Below are 15,931 nucleotides of genomic sequence, written 5' to 3'. Positions count from 1 at the left end.
GCAAGGTACGTACCGCTGTTGCCGAGCTGTGATGCCTGTCTGGGTTCATGTTCTTTGATCTAACGGACCGGCTACGCATACCAACACATAGCAACCTGCCCTGGTCGACCAATTGGCACAGAAGCGACGAGGGGGGAGGGGGTTCATTTGTGCAAAATTTATTGAAGAGCCTTGGCTAGATATTCGTATCTTGCCTTGATATCCCACCCACGTGCCGTGCTGTGCCACCCAATACGTCCCATACGGATTCGCTCGTCAGCCTTTTTTCGGTTCGGAATACACGACTTGACCGCCTCGACGGTGTTTTGAAGACCCATATGATGCTATGGAATGTAATGTGTAAGAAATATGCAAGTTGAGATCGCTTGGAAAATCATCAGCCTTCTTCGGCCGGTACTGGTAAGTGCGACAAATGCTGTGAGCATGAAGTCAAATCGTGCTCTGCTCTGGCGCGGGCTGCTCGTCACCCGGGCCGAGAATTACCACTCCTCCCTCTCGAGTCTTTTCTTCATACTCGAGCTGTCGTATTGAACGTCGTCGAGTCTTGAGCCTCGTCATCGCCTCGATGTCTGCTGTGGTTGTCTTCTCTCGCCGTATCGTCCGTCTCGTCCGCGTCCTCTGCATACCTCGGGTACACCCTTGGCGGCGTCGCCGCGTTCAGTGGCTTCCGGCCGACCAGGACGCGGGCCTTGACAATCAGGCCGTGCGATTTGACCGGGTCTCTCGCCAGACGCGCCATCTCCTTGGCCACATTGTGGCATGCCGTCTTGACACGATCCGGGTCCCAACCCATGTACTTGGTGAGGGGTCGGAGGCACTCGGCTTCCAGCCCGTCGATGCATACAATCAGCCACAGCTTGCCTTCGTTGGCCTCGATATTGATGGGAATCATGTGCTCCGTGAGCTTGATGTCCGTAAAGCCGGCATCCGTCAGCAGCTTCGGGTTCATGTGCGAAACGCCCCTGGCCCGTCCGGCCTTAATGCCGGCGAGCGTCAGGTCCCTCGACAGTTCGTGGATCTCCGATGTCGGGGGAAACTCCGAAAGGAATTTCTTGAAACCTTGCTGGTCGTCCCATTCCAGCATTTCGATCCAACCGCCGGGGCGGAGCACCTTGAAGGTCTCCTTATAGATGAAACTCCAGTCTGTAAAGGCGGCCATCATGTGGCGGAAGTGCACCAGGTCGAAGGAGTTGAGCTCGCGCTCCCACTCGAGCTCAGCATCGTCAACCTCAAAGAAGCAGTTCATCGGTATTGACGTGGGCGCTATGGCGGATATGTCCGTGCCAATGACCTCACAGTCGGGGAACTCATCGGCCATGCCTATCGCCCATTCGCCAATGCCCGTGCCGACGTCCAGTATTCTCTGCGGATTCTCCAGTAATACCGTGCTCAGCTTACCATCAAAGACGTGGAGGTAGACGCGGTGAATCAAGCTCATGCGGCACATTTCCCACTCGTCGTTTGGGAGGTGGTAATGCGGGCCGCAGTACCGACGGCCATTTTCCCATTGATAATCCAACTCTCGCTCCATAAACGACCGGGTGGACGACCTGCAGGGGAATTTCGCAGTCAGCGTTGTGTGTCGAGACAAGGCACGCAAGGCACGGCACCGTGGCGCGCGGGACTCACATATCCTGATGGTTCGGCGACGTCGTGTAAGGCATCTCGGTGCGATGGGACTCGCTCGGTCGGGGGTAATGGCTGGGCGCAAAGACGGAGAAGTTGTCGTCGTCGTTTTCTTCGACATCATCGTCGTCGTCGTCGTCGACCTCCATGCCCTCGTCGTCTTGCGAGTTCCACTCCTCGTCGGCCTCGTGTAGGCCCTGGGATCCCTCGTTGGTGCTCATGATACTCGTCATCTCGGTGGCGGTTTCGCTCTGGCGCAAGCGGCTTGACAAGCCGTCGCTTGAGTGCGACGCGAGCTCGTCGGTGGTGGACATGCTGGACGAAGCGCCCTGGGCGGGGTCTTGTCGTGTACTGGTTCCCTTTTTCTTCTTGGTGCGCCGCTTCTTGGCCATGAGCGGCGGCCGTGATCCGTCGTCTGTGCCACCCGCTGCCGAGGTCCTATCGCAGCGTTCTTATCTCCCGTGGGCGGACCCGGAACGTCATGTCATGCCCCACGGCGAAAGGGCGAGAGGGAAGAGGAAAAGGGGGAGGGGGGGTAACTTTTGGTACAGCGTGCGTAGGCGGGCAAAGAAAGAATATAGGGAAAAGAGAAGCGTCGTCAAGGTGGTCTATGCAAAAAAGGGGTGTGTGGATTCGGCGAAGCCCAAGACGGAAAAGAGAGTGGGCGAGTTCGAAATTCCTGCCAAATCCGGGACAGTCGATCGATCGGTGGTCGTGAATGTTGAGATGGATGTGAATCGGATCGAAGTGGAAAGGCGCAAAGACGAACAAAAGAGAGGGCGATGTACCCAAGGTAGGAGAGGTAGAGCGGGCAAATAATGGGGGAAAGGGACGAGATCTCTAGGCGGGAGAGAAGGAGGCAAAGAGGGATTGAATTTGGGGGGGCAAACGTTTTGAGGATAATCAGGCGACGAGGGGGCTCGTCTGTCGGATAGAACTGTACGATGGAATTAATACTGAAGAGGAATGGCTGCTCCGGGGTAGACGTCCTAGTGTGGTTTGGCTGTGGCCAGTGCAACTCTCTACATGATCCTGTGCGTGAATCCTGACAGGTGCCGGGATGGGCGCTGGCAACGGGTGGATTGAAACGACGCGAGAGAGGAGAGGCTACGGGACGGAGTGGGACGGCCTCTCGGGGGGGTAGAGGGCAAACGAACGGTCCAGGATGCAAGGGGTCTGTTCCCCTTCACTGCTCCTTGATGATATTCTCTTTTTCTCTTATGTCTTAGGCTCTGGCGGGATGTGGCCGCCATGTAACCAAAGTTCGACTGCAAGCGGTTGCAAGCTGAAATCCCAGTAGGGATTGAAAGGCACCTTAGGTACGGTTCGGTACACTTGTCAGTCAAGTCTTGCTCGACGAAACGGAAGACAACCTACCTACCTAGGTACCTAAGTAAAATGCCTGAGCAAAACACCAACAGCTGGCTGTTAAATTTGCATGTCCGCCCTGTCGTAAAAATAAAATAAAAACCCCACCAGGCTGCAATTAACACCTAGCAGCTAGCTACTGTGCTGTCCTGGACGACTTGCTTCTCGTGGCCGAAAAGGTCGAGGGAAACGGTGCTGGTTCGATTCAACATCACAAGAGGACACCAGGGGAGCGAGGGCTACTGCAGACGTTGCAGCTCCGCCATGCACCAGTTCAGCAGCCGCCTGTCAGATGTAGGGCCTTCTTCGTGCTTCGACTTGTCCCTTCGACATGCAGCACGCAGCACGCAGCACGGCCGTTTCCAGTAGAATGAGCAAACGGCGGCGCACAGGCACTGCGTGCGCTGCGCCGAGCCCTTGGACGAGGGACTAATACCCTACCTCATCCATAGCCCACTGTTAGGAACCCTTCAGAGCCCTCTCCAAGGGTCCGTCGTCCCGTAAAACCGCCCCGGCTACGTCGCCCTGGTTGGTCCGGGTCGCGAGGGTCGCTGGGTCCGATTGTGGACGCCCCAGTTCCTCCGCCAGGCTGTCTATGTCTAGGCAGTGTACCTAAAAGCGCGCATGGGGAACCATCCGCCGTTGTCGTCAAGACAAACTGGTCCCGAGTCTTCTTTATCGTAACCCCCCCCCCCCCCCCCCCCCCCCCCCGGCTCTTGGGTTTCAACAGCGTCCCGCCTGGGCATCAACATCCCTCGACTGCTATTGACAAGATCTTGACAGGGGAGGACGGAAAGTGATCGATGAGATGCCGTTGCTGCTGGTTGCAAGCCTGTGACAATGTGCACTCATCTTTTTTAGCCTACAGCCATAATGGTAGAGGTGACGTACGGCCAGGAAAGAAAAAGGGGGACACTCGATATCCGTGCCGTTTCGGACCTCCTTCCGATCCCGCTTCTTCTCGAAACGGTCGGTATCCGCAATGTGCAGACCCGACCGCGCGGTACCCAGAACGAAACAAGCGAATAAGCTGCGTCGGAAGCATTTCGCCGTCCGCCCGCGTGTGCCGAATCGGAGCCTCCATCTTATCGTATTGAAATGCAAGGGAAGGACAGAGAAAAAGCAAACCACATGAGCCTCGAACCATATATACAAGATGCTGGAAATAAAACGAGTGGGTAGAATCCTTGGCAGCCGAGCAACTAAGATATTAAGGTACGTAGCCATCTGGGGATGTAGAAAAAAGAAAAATATATGCATATATGCCCGCCGCTGCCGGCCTCTGTAATATCTCACGGCCAACCAAGAGTAAAGTCTCCGGGCGGCACGGCCTTTCTTTCTCCTCAGCTCCATTTCGGACACATCTCCTCAATCTCACCTCCTACTGCTACTGGCGTCAACACAGGATCAACATCGACCCCAGATTCGAACTACCGTGAGAACCCACATGCTACACCGTCTCCTCCCTCCCTCGCTTACATACACAACCCTCTCCCACCGCCCCCTGGTCTGGTCCCAACCACAGTGTCGGTTCGCATACAGGCAGCCAGACCCGCGTCTGCACGCTAATCAGGTGTTGGTGTTGCCATTGTGTCGCAGGCCGTTGGGTCAACCTTGCCTTTTCCCGACGTGCGTGATGATCTTGTGGCCCATCGTCTAACATCATAAGAGAGGCGGTTCATGATATCTGTGAATGTCCGCCGTCTGTATCTTCGAGAACGGCAATAATTTTGCGCCTACATCCATCTCACCTAGATGTCTTGAAAACCAAGTGACGTTTGAATTCATTCTCATTCCCGATGATATGTTCCTCTATGATTAACACCCATACTGTACCGTGCGCCCCTGCCGAGCGCCAGAAATGTCCTGCAAATTGCAACTCTTGTGAACCAAATCCCAGGCGTGACATTCTTGATAATTACGTCGTCCTTCGTCGCCTGCCAACATCCCTATCCGCTTCCATCGTCCGCCACCAAGGAGAGACACCTTCTATGCTCTGACGGCAAGGCCGTTGGAGCCGTTAGTGGTGCTCTTGGAACCATTGGCACCTTCAATCACCTTCCTCTTTTTCGACTCCGGGGTGGGGGGGGAGTCAGCAATGGGCTCCTGGTCCGCAGATACGTCCAGACCCTGCACGACAGGGAAAGGCGTGAGAACCGACGTGATGTCGCCCCACCATTCCTCGCCGAACTGACGGTACCACTCGACCGTGATGCGCAAACCGTCGGCGAAGCTTGTCTTCTGGTCCCATCCGAGCTGACGGAGCTTGGTGCCATCGACGGCATAACGGTGGTCGTTGAACGGTCGATCGTGGGTGTACTTGACCCACTTCTTGAACTCGTCCGTCGTGGAGAAAGGAATGTTCATCTGCTTGAGAAGATGGCTACAGAGGTCGATGTTGGAGATTTCGTCGTAGGATCCAACGTTGTAAATCTGGCCCATCTGGCCCTTGTGCAAGATGGTGTCGAAGGCGTCAGCCGCATCACCTGCGAACAAATAGCGCCGGGTGGGACTTCCGTCGCCATGCAGGACAACGGGTTGGCCTCTGTTCAGCAAGCAGGTGAACTTGGGAATGATTTCTGTCCATGTCAGCAGGGATCGGCTGGGTTGGGTGCAGATAACCTACTCTCGGGGAACTGGTGCGGGCCGTACACGTTGTTACTGCGCACAATGATGACGGGGAGCTTGAAGCTCTTCTGGTAAGACTGGACAAGCATCTCAGCCGCCGCCTTGCTGGCCGCATAGGGATTGGTGGGAGCAAGGATGCTAGTCTCAAGGAGGTCGTCATCGTCGTCGTTGACCTCACCGTAAACCTCGTCAGTGGAGATATGGATAAAGCGCTTGATGTTGACGCTCTTGGCGCTCTCGAGCAGCACGTGGGTGCCGTAGACGTTGGTGTGTGTAAATCCGTACGAGTTGCCGAAGCTCAGATCGACGTGCGATTGGGCAGCAAAGTGGAAGACGGTGTCGATGTTGTACCGCTTCAGGCAGTTGACAACTTCTGTAGGGTTGGTGATGTCGCCGTGGACAAAGGTGAAGTTCGACTTCTCGTTGAGGACACGGGTGTTGTTCAAGGACGAGCAGTAGTCAAGTTTGTCGAAAGAGTAGATGTTGTAGTGGTCAGGGTAAGTAAGAGTGAGGTGGCGGACCAGCCAGCATGCGCTTCGGGAGCCTGTTAGTCTCCGACCGGAATGATTCCCCCGCCAAGACCTCGACTTACATGAAGCCGGCGCCGCCGGTAATCATGATATTCTTGACGTCGGGCAGAGGCTCAAACTTCGTAGTGCCCTTAAGCAGAGGAGCCTCTTTCCACACACCAAAGTCCTGGAAAAACTTGCCGTGTCCATTGCTGTAGGCTGGTGGAGGGTCAGCGATGCGGTGCTTCGTTCGATGCCGTCACGCGCGGCGACAACTAGGTTGGACGTACTGTTCGGAGCCCGGTTTTGGCCGTTGAGTTGAGTCATTTTAACGGTTGGTTGAGACTCGTCTCTTGAATTGTTTGATTGCGCGGAAGAGTGTCGGAGGAGACGAAGAAGCGGGAGGTGGGAGGAGGAGCTCTTGAGGAGTTTAAAGTTCGTGGGCGATAACGAGTCAGGCTCGGGCGACGTTGAAGTACAAGTAGGGAAGACGAGCTGCCCTTTCAAGGGAGAGAAGGTGGCCCTAAAAAGTGAATTTTGAGCTGGATGCCCACACGCCAGGCTCATATCGGGCAATTAATCTTACCTCAGATATGGGATATCCCTATCACGTCTAACTCGATGCTATTGGCGATCTGTGCCCAAACGTGTCTCACTCACACCACCCCGAGTCGCACCGAGGCAAGGGAGGTCTACGCTACGACCGCGAAGGCGTTTCGTTCGAGCCAAGAAGACCTTTGCGAAGAACGTCGGCTTGCACAGAGTAGGAGACGAAGATGAAAAAGGGCGGCCAAAGGTATGAGTGAGGATTCCAAAGGGTCTGGCGAGACTTTCTTGGGTCGTGGTCTGTCCTTGTCACAAGGTGCTGCAGCGCGAGATGAGCAATGTGGCATGGACAAGGTCGAGGAGACCGAGACCGGATACCCGCCACCTTTAAAAGTCCAGTCCGTGGGAGTGACAACCAAGAGTTCAAACAGCTTCGTTAGGGTGCATACGGGAACGGCCGCAGGTTGTGTGTTCAATGAGATGGTGTGTGTACACTGTAAGAGGCACTCTGTAAAGGCCAGTCGGTCGGCAAACAGAGAGATCAGCAAGGGTTGAGATGATTGGCGTAAGCTCGACCAGGGGACTGAAGGCGTCGGCGGCCAGGTGTAGGTATGAATACAGGTACAGGGACAGAGAGATACCAGCACAGGCCGAGGTGTCAAGGATGGAACGAAGTTACCGGTGCGAGTTGTGATGGGTACTTTGGCCACAAATGTTCTTGGGTGATGTACAGCGAGACAGGCGGTCCAGGTACTCGCTGTCGCGGGGCATCTGCGAAGATGGCTACTTTCTTGCGATTGCGATCAAGTGCGGCTACAATGGCGACTCCGGATCGAGTGCAGGTAATGAGAAAGGGGATGGTGATGGATCTAGCCCGTGTGGGAGGGGAGGTGGGAGGTGGGCGGTGGGCGGTGGGCGGCGCATGAGTGCGAGATGGTGACTGCTGCTGCGACTGGTGGGAAAGTGCAAAAGGGCAGAGTACAAGTCACTCCAGTCTCCTTAATCTCCAGTCACCATGAGGGAGGGGCGCACGCTGGAGGGTGGATGGTGGGGGTGGACACCTAGAAGGCCTTGACTGGCCTAGCCTAGAAAGCAACATCTCGAAACATGACGCTTGTTGTGTTTCTAATGTACCGCGTGGTTTTTCCGCCCTTACATCTGGTTGCTTTTCTCTCCACACAGAGGACGATTCAAGGGCAGCCTGGCACGGCATGAGGCACAGCCCATGGCGCCCTATTCTCTGTTTGTCTGTCTCTTGCGCGTCGCAACCCCTCATCTGACGACAAACATGACCTGTATGATCGGGCAGCTAAAGAGTGGCTATGTGTCACTGCGATTGAATTCGCGATGCAGCGCCGTCGGCGATCTGAGGAACCATTGATATCTGTTATCGCAATGGTTTCTTGGAGCAACCAGTCCACCTAGGTATCTACATCGTAGACCCGATCTATGTACCAAGGTTGCCAGTACGTACCGATATGCCTAGGTAGGATTGTGACTACCGGGATACGTACTCTTTGGAACCGTGGATACCTCCTTGGTACTCGCGTCTCCCTTCTGTTCAATCCCAATTCCCCCATCCGTGCCGTCCGGAGCCGCTCAATGTTGAGATACTGTGCAGCAACTTGACAGATGCAACCCCAATCTAACCGAGACCTCCCGGCGGAATGGGACCCGTTCTTCCACGCAAGCTAATGGAAGCTAGGGAGAGCGACTGCGTACGTCGTTCAAGACATGCTTTCGACGGGTGTCGTGGCGGCGCAGCCGACCACGAGGCGTCGACTCTGGGTCCTGGTAGACCGTTGCTAGTGGCCATCTGATTCTCTTCTCTGATTAAACTGATATTCTGGTCTCAGCCTGCCTCAGCCATGGAATGTCGCCTGCAGCCAATGCCTTTCGGCAGGCCGCCACTTGCTTTTGCGTTTGAAGGGATTGAGTCGTGACCAGCCAGTGTTTGCGTTACCTCTCGTCCCCTTGCCTCGCGAAATTGCTGACTACACCTTCCCCCACGGATGGTACATGGATCAAACGAAAAGATGATCAGGGCCAAAACATTCCCGGAATGCCTCTTGTGCCAATGCTCAGAATAGAGTAATACTGGGTCCTTTTTTGACGTCTCGGTGCGAACATGGCCTTTACGTTTCTCTCACTCCTCGCCAAGCCATATGCACCTACCTGTCCCCGGTCGCCAATTTTATGGGTAATAGAGCTAACCTGCAGGTCAACACAAGACGAAAAGACTTGGTCGTGAACGGCTCACGACGGGCGCCACAGACGCTGCCATTGACAGTGTCAACATTCGATATGAAGCTCTGCCCACCGGTCACGGACACACTTACGAATGTGTCTCCGGCCCATGATGCTCCATTGGCTTACGACGATGGCGGCAGCGGAGCGTGTTGGACCGGCCTCCCACTTGCCCGGCGTTCTCAATGTGGAGCCGCGATAGGCATGGGCTTGACCTGCTCCGGCGCGAGTGGGCGCCTGGGGAGAGCTGGGGACATCGGGCGCGCGTCTCCTGTGGCTTACCACGGCTCATGCAAGGGTCCCCGACGCGAGAAAGTGGTGCTCGTCTTTCTTGATATCTTTCAGATTGGCCGATGCACTACAGCTTCGTGATGCGGGAAATGCTGGAACCCCCATAGACGAATCGCTGGATGGATGAGAACGTATACGCTGTTACTGGTATATTCAGCGCGAGCCGCAAGGCATATTGCACCGGATGATCTGACGATTGATTGCCAGCAAACGGAGACCCCTGATTCCTGCCGGTCCATTCGACATCAAGAGCTAATGCCGTTCTGCAGGCCAGACGGGCTTGCATGCTTGCGTCTTTGAATGAGATTAGCACAAGGGCATTGACGATCATGGATCAAGATCGCGGACAGTGTCTCTACGATGTACAACGTAGACTCGAGAGAGGGATGTCTGGCACTTTCGTGCTGCATAGTACATATCCGTACCTGTACGTGTGTTCCACCTACTACCTGTGCTGCCCAGTCGCGACACATGACTTATGGTTCACACGTTTCAACCGCCCAGAACCTAGACACTCAAGAGTCTCGTCAACAATTGACCATGGTAGACTTTGCGCCGAACGGTGGAGCAAGAGACAAACGGATGGAAGACGTTGCCGTCGCAAGCCCACCGCGGGCTGTGTGTACTTAGCAGGCACTGCCGCATTGAAGCAGCATTGCCGGAATGAGGTGTGACAGCGGCCAAGACAGTCTTCATTCCCTCTCGGACTGAAAGACAGGGAAACATTGTGGCAGCAAGGACCAAGGCCGGACCACGACTGCTTGGCGGTGGTTCGCACAATGTTAATGCAGACTCTGATGTCTCAGGAAGCAAACCTTCCATAGAGCGCCCAGAGTTATCTGTCAAACCCCAATTCCAAGGGGGCTGCCGTACGATGTAGACTCGTCGGTCGCTGGACGACAGGACAGTTGTCAAAGTTGCTGGGAACGTTCAGCCCGAGGGAACCGAGCCAGCAGGCGTACAAGCCAGGGCGGGCGCTGCGTCGAAACCCTCTCTGTGTCAGGGCCATCGGCCACGGTCCACAGGGTGACGTGTGGACAAATTGCATCGGATCACAGAAGGTTCATGCTGGGATAGCTGCGAGAACAAGGGAGGATATCATTAGACAAAGTTGGGGCGGTTGTAGGACAAGGTTGGGCGCCCCTTCGGACTGCCCGCTGCGCATGAAGGATGGCCGGTCGATGTGGTTGACGATCAATGAGGCTGCGTTCGTCGACGTGGTGCAAGTCGTTCGGCAACCAATGAGTGACTACCTACCCAGTGTGACAAACCTAACCCCCGAGTGGTGGTGGGTCGGTCGTGGTGTCCGTCATGTCCTCTTGTCGCTATTTCAAAAGCCTTGAAGACGAGTCACAACAGAGGAGAGTACCGAGCGACGGCTGGGACCATATTCATGTTGCCAACGCCGTGTCGCTGCATACGGACATGACGGACCGGGGCTTTCCGTCGTGGTAGACTGGGATGGAGACTGGGAGAATCTTGTCTCGAGTCGCGGGTCTAATTGAATCTAGGGCGGGGCTGAAGCTTACGAAGTGTTAGTGGCTTGGCGCCAGCATCCCCAGCACTGGCGTGCGTGTCTGTTCGAGGAAGGGGACGCCACAACCAGAAAGATGTGCGGGCGGAGGGAGGCACGGGAGGCAAAAGTATACGAAAGAGAAAAGAAGAAACGGGCCGCCGACGCATCTCGATCCCGAAATGGGCTTTTGTGATTGTAGTGGAAGTACACAGGTAGTTAGTTGGAGTGTGGTTCCCCTGAGTAGTTGAAGGCGTTTGGCGAACTGGTGCTTCCTGCACGCTACAACATCAAATACAGGGAAACAAACCAGTACTTACTCAGCCAGTGGTGACCTACAGATACCCATGGTCCGTCCCAGCAGAGACAAGGAGAGGCGCCGGGCAGGACAGGGCAGAGCCTGGTCTGGTCTGGCCTCTTTGACTACTGTGTAGGTGGACTGCAAGCAGACGGGATGGCTCTTGATATGGGAATCGGATTGGGTTGGACGCCTTGTCACAGTCAACGCGAGAGAGAGGAAGAGAGGAAGAGGAAGAGAGAGAAGACGCCAATGCTTGGACTGATTTCTTGGTTGTCGCGGGTGTGCTTGGGCTCGCATGCGGCCGCCTCCCATATGTGGCCTGACCTATCAACCATTTTGACGTGCTGTGCAAAGAAGTAAGTTCAATTGCCGTCCAAGTCGAGGTCGTGGTCGCTGTCGGTTTCGACATCTAAAGTGGAAGAGAGCATCGAGTGCAAGCTCGCTCGCTCGCTCTTGAGTCGTCCCCGCACCCGCACACCCGCACCTTCCCTACCTAGTCTCGAGGTACCAAAGGAGGAAGTGTACATTCACTTCCCCTGGCCCCCTTCCTTCCTTCCTTCCTTGCGTCTCCTCCTCTCCTCACTCCATCTTCATCCCTTCCTATCCCTGACCCCTGCCGCTTTCAGCCCGGCGCAGATGTTGTTGGTCACTACCTTAGCCTTAGCGTAGCACACCCGTAGCAGGCGCGACTTATTGCTTGACTTCGTACCTTGTCCCACCGCGTGCCCGAGACTTTCCTCCCCAATCCAAGCCGGCCCAAACTTGAAGAAGTACCTCTGGAACGCCGCCTCGGGCCCTTCCCACTTCAAATAACGAACCAAAATCATACTTGCACCATTTGTCAATAATTCTCTTCCCTTCAATTCCGCCTGTTGCTCGCTGGAATCTGACAAGACGACGCGCCTCCCTTCGAAGCATTCCAGACGACCCGAACCCCCGACTCCCTTGGTGGCGCTCTCAATCAAGTAGCTCATGCTTTTCTGAAATAGGACCCAAAGTCCTTCCGCTGGTCACCCATCAGCACATCTCACGCTGCGAATCACCCCTCGTTGCGCCTCAGTCGCCGTCTTGTTCACGTACACATCCTCTTGACTTGTCCTCCACAAGTACCGCGCCAACTTTGACTGAAGTGATCTTCGAGAGTTGCTTCAACACCACCGTTTGCCTCATATATACACAGCACGCCATGGCTGACTACCGAGACGAACGGGCGGGCTCTTTTGCCTCGTCTTCTACCGACGCTGCGACTTTGCACGAGCTGACCAAGTTGGACCCGATGGAGGATAACCTGCAGAATCTCAAGTCGCGAGACGAAGAGGAGCTAGCTGCCGAGGACGAGAAGCTTCTGCCTGCCACGAATGCGAATGGGAAGGTGGAGCCTGAGAAGGCCCGTCTCACTTCGGCTATTGTATGGATGACCGTTAACACACTGGCAACCATCGGAATCGTGAGTTTTGTGTTCCTGGCCGGTGTATTTGGGTGGCATCTAGAGAGAACACACGCTGACATAGGTTTCCTTAGGTCTTCACGAACAAGGCCATCTTCTCCGACCCGCAGTGGAAGCTCTGCCAGCTCACGTTTGCGAGCTTCCATTTCCTCGTGACGTTTCTGACGCTACATGTCCTCTCGCTGCCCACCTTTGCCTACTTCATTCCGCGCCGCGCCGCCATCAAAGACCTGCTGCCACTATCCGTCGCCATGTGCCTCAATGTCATCCTGCCGAACCTGTCGTTGGCGTTCTCTTCGGTAACGTTCTATCAGATTGCGCGTATCCTACTGACGCCAACCGTCGCCCTGATGAACTTCGTCCTATACAAGGCAACTCTGCCTCGGAACGCCGTCATGACTCTCATCCCAGCCTGCTTCGGCGTCGGTATGGTTTCCTACTACGACTCGCTGCCCACCAAGGACGACAACATCAAGACCACCTCGACTCTGGGGGTATTCTTTGCCTTTAGCGGCATTTTCGCCTCTTCTCTCTACACCGTCTGGATCGCTAGCTATCACCGCAAGCTCCAGATGTCCAGCATGCAGCTGCTGTACAACCAGGCGCCTATTGCCTCGTTCATGCTGCTCTACGTCATCCCCTTTGTCGACACTTTCCCCGACTGGGTTCACGTTCCTGGCAACCGCTGGATCATGATTGGCATGGTCGGTTCTGTTCAGCCTTGGCTTCAATCACTCTGTAGCTAACATGAAGTGTAGTCCGGTGTGTTTGCCTCGCTGATCAACATCTCCCAATTCTTCATCATCGCCCAGACCGGACCCGTGTCCAGTACTGTGGTCGGCCATCTCAAGACGTGCACCATTGTCGCGCTTGGCTGGATGGTCTCAGGAAGAGCCATCGGGGACAAGTCGATCCTCGGTGTCTTTATTGCCATTGGCGGCATCATTGGGTAAGTCAAAAGAACCACAGAGCTGTCCATCAATCCGCGACTAACCTCAACACAGATACTCGGTTGTCATGCTCCAGCATCAACGGAAACAGTCTAAGTAGAGCGAGCAGTAGGTCAGACAGAACATGTTCAAACTCAGCTTTTATGGCAATTCAGGAACACGTTCTCTTTTAGAGGGACTCAGGGCAGGGGGCAAACGGATTACAATGGCGTTGAGTAGACTGAGAATGTCGGGGTTAGAAAGGGTCTACATGGATGATACCTCATTTTTTTTTGTCATGGCTAGGCGTCCGGAGAACCACAAAGCTTTTGCCATTGTAGCGAGAGTGAACAAGATCGAACTTCTTTTTAATGCTCTGTTGTATCTATCTTCTATTTTTTCTTCCCCTTCTGGGTGACTTTGTACCCCACTCGGCCACGCCTGGTCCGGTCTACTGAGCCACCACCCAAAACAAAAACGCCGAACGGTGTGGTCCCTGACCATTTACACAATGCATCACTGTATCTGGCACACAATCTGGCACACATCCTGGCACAATATTATCCCCGGATGAACCAGCTGATCGGCCAAACACACACGTTTATCTCTGCCTCTCTCTGCTGCGGGCGGGTTCCTTTACAGATTGAACCTCTTGCGATCCTTCTCCATCTTGGCCTTCCACTCCCACGGCTGCGAGTCGTCACCCTCGCTGCCAGCCCTGCCAATACCCTTGTCGACCCTCCTCAGCTTGGCGGTAAAACGCGGGCCGACCTCCTGCAGGCCGACGCGGATGCCTTCAACGCCTTTCATCTCAGCGCCCTCGGCCGTGGTAATGTTCTTCTCTGTCTCGCGCTTCTCGCGGAAGACGTAGCGGTGGCGCCGGAAAAAGAGGTAGTCGCGCTGATTGTGCACCGTCAGCACCTGACGGCCTTCGAGCTCGGGCTGGGGCGGGAAGAGGCGCTGGAAGAGGGCAGCCGTCAGGAGGCCCAGCGGCGTCTTGAAGTTGTTGAGGAGCAACTCCGGGTAGTGGTTCGTCGGGTTGCCGTGACCGGGCAACTTCTTGCCCTCCATGAAGTTAGTGATGGAAAAGGTGAAGGTCGGGCCCGTGGGCAGATGCACGATGGACATGCCCGTCAGCTTCTTCTGGTCCTCCTTAAGCAGAACGACGGCGGTGTAGTCGCGGTTGGAGGCGAACTTTGAGATCTCGCGCAGGGAGTACTTGTGGCCGTAGCGGTGGGCGGAGCGCGGCACGTAGGTGGAGTTGGGGAAGATGGTGCGGAAAATGTTGGCCTCGTAGTGCAGCGTCGAGTTGAGCGAGGTGGTGATGAGGATCTTGGGCGGCGGGGGCGCGTCCTCGGTGAAGAGGGAGGGGAACTTCAGGGCGAGCGAAGACGGCGTGAGGTCGAGGTTTGTACTCGTTGTCGACGGGGCCGCCGAGCTGTCGCGCCGTGCGCGACGTTTCTCCTCGCGCCGTCTCTCCCTCTCGGCCTTCTTGGCTTCAGCTTCCTCCTCGTCCTCGTCGGACGCGAGCATGCTGTCGTTGTCGGAACCGGAGTCCAGGTCATCCTCGTCGTCGAGCTCCTTGTCCAGCGCCGCGTTCTCCTCCTCCTCTATCCTCCTCCTCTTGAGCTTCTCGACGTCGACGACGTTGCCGAGCGAGTCGTCGTCGACGTCGTCCCACACGCGCTTGCTGTCGAGAGTCTTGGGTTTGTTCTTGGCGAGGCGGGCGGCGCGCAGCTCGGGATCCTTATCCTCCTCCTTTTTCCGGCGGAACCGCAGCTCGCGCTGGGCCTTGTCCTTCTCCTTCTTTTGCAGCACATAGAGCTCCTTGCGCTTGAGCTTGTTGGACGTTTTGTTGGTGAGCGAAGCCCCCATGGACTTGCCGGGCTTAGAGAAGCCCATTTTTGAAAATGCTTTTCGCTCAACTGACTGCCGAGTGTGTTTGTTGTTGCTGCTATAGGCAGGTATGTCTGTCATCCAATTGGAAAGTGTGTCGATGATTTCGTGGTTGGGCCTCAAAAGATGATTGTGGTTGTTGTTGCGTGATTGTCGCAAGATCCAGTGCCGCTTCGCAAGTGCCCAGTCCTATATGCTTGCCTGTTAAAAAAAAAAAGACCAGTCCAAAAAGTCTGGGTGAAAAATAGCTTTGGAGAAATTTTGGCGGGGCATCGACCAATCCCTGCAGCAGATGCATCAAAATGGGCCCTGGCGCTCGGGTTGCGGGACCAGGGGTCTTTTGCAGCTGGCGAAGGGCGCTGGTGGTCGGCTTCCCGGCGGATTGAATTTCCGCCGCCTTTGAACGAGCACGGAGACCTCCTGTACAGCTGGGGTAGGTAGAACAGAAGGTCCCGTCCGGTACCTGGCGCCTGAGCCGGCATGGCCTGACGCTGATCGTACAACAGGGCGTGTTGGCAGTCCACATTCGCCAATGAGGGGTGAAGAAAAAAAAATATTCGGTTTGATTAAAAAAAATAAAAGATAAGAAACAAGAACAAAATTAGAGGCAAAAGACAGGCGACATTTGTT

General features: G+C 55.3%; 4 protein-coding genes across 4 annotated transcripts; 1 reads left to right on the top strand and 3 right to left on the bottom strand.

Moving 5' to 3' along the window:
* Positions 1–508: 508 nt before the first annotated feature.
* CH63R_02300 (Methyltransferase) lies at positions 509–2,018 on the bottom strand (the record flags this gene model as incomplete). The annotated part of the gene is made up of 2 exons (XM_018297275.1): positions 509–1,550; positions 1,630–2,018. 2 exons carry the CDS (start codon positions 2,016–2,018, stop codon positions 509–511), a joined length of 1,431 nt encoding a protein of 476 aa, XP_018162091.1.
* Positions 2,019–4,983: 2,965 nt separating this feature from the next.
* CH63R_02299 (dTDP-glucose 4,6-dehydratase) lies at positions 4,984–6,458 on the bottom strand (the record flags this gene model as incomplete). The annotated part of the gene is made up of 4 exons (XM_018297274.1): positions 4,984–5,573; positions 5,621–6,156; positions 6,215–6,350; positions 6,422–6,458. 4 exons carry the CDS (start codon positions 6,456–6,458, stop codon positions 4,984–4,986), a joined length of 1,299 nt encoding a protein of 432 aa, XP_018162090.1.
* A 5,757-nt stretch (positions 6,459–12,215) lies between these two features.
* CH63R_02298 (Triose-phosphate transporter) lies at positions 12,216–13,526 on the top strand (the record flags this gene model as incomplete). Its single annotated transcript, XM_018297273.1, has 4 exons — positions 12,216–12,476; positions 12,551–13,180; positions 13,235–13,425; positions 13,481–13,526. 4 exons carry the CDS (start codon positions 12,216–12,218, stop codon positions 13,524–13,526), a joined length of 1,128 nt encoding a protein of 375 aa, XP_018162089.1.
* Positions 13,527–14,041: 515 nt separating this feature from the next.
* CH63R_02297 (Brix domain-containing protein) lies at positions 14,042–15,307 on the bottom strand (the record flags this gene model as incomplete). The annotated part of the gene is made up of 1 exon (XM_018297272.1): positions 14,042–15,307. One exon carries the CDS (start codon positions 15,305–15,307, stop codon positions 14,042–14,044), a length of 1,266 nt encoding a protein of 421 aa, XP_018162088.1.
* Between the last annotated feature and the right edge of the window lie 624 nt (positions 15,308–15,931).

Source organism: Colletotrichum higginsianum, chromosome 2 (genome assembly GCF_001672515.1).
Source record: "Colletotrichum higginsianum IMI 349063 chromosome 2, whole genome shotgun sequence".
In the NCBI taxonomy this organism is placed as follows: Eukaryota; Fungi; Ascomycota; class Sordariomycetes; order Glomerellales; family Glomerellaceae; genus Colletotrichum; species Colletotrichum higginsianum.
This window is presented reverse-complemented; position numbering and strand designations above follow the sequence as displayed.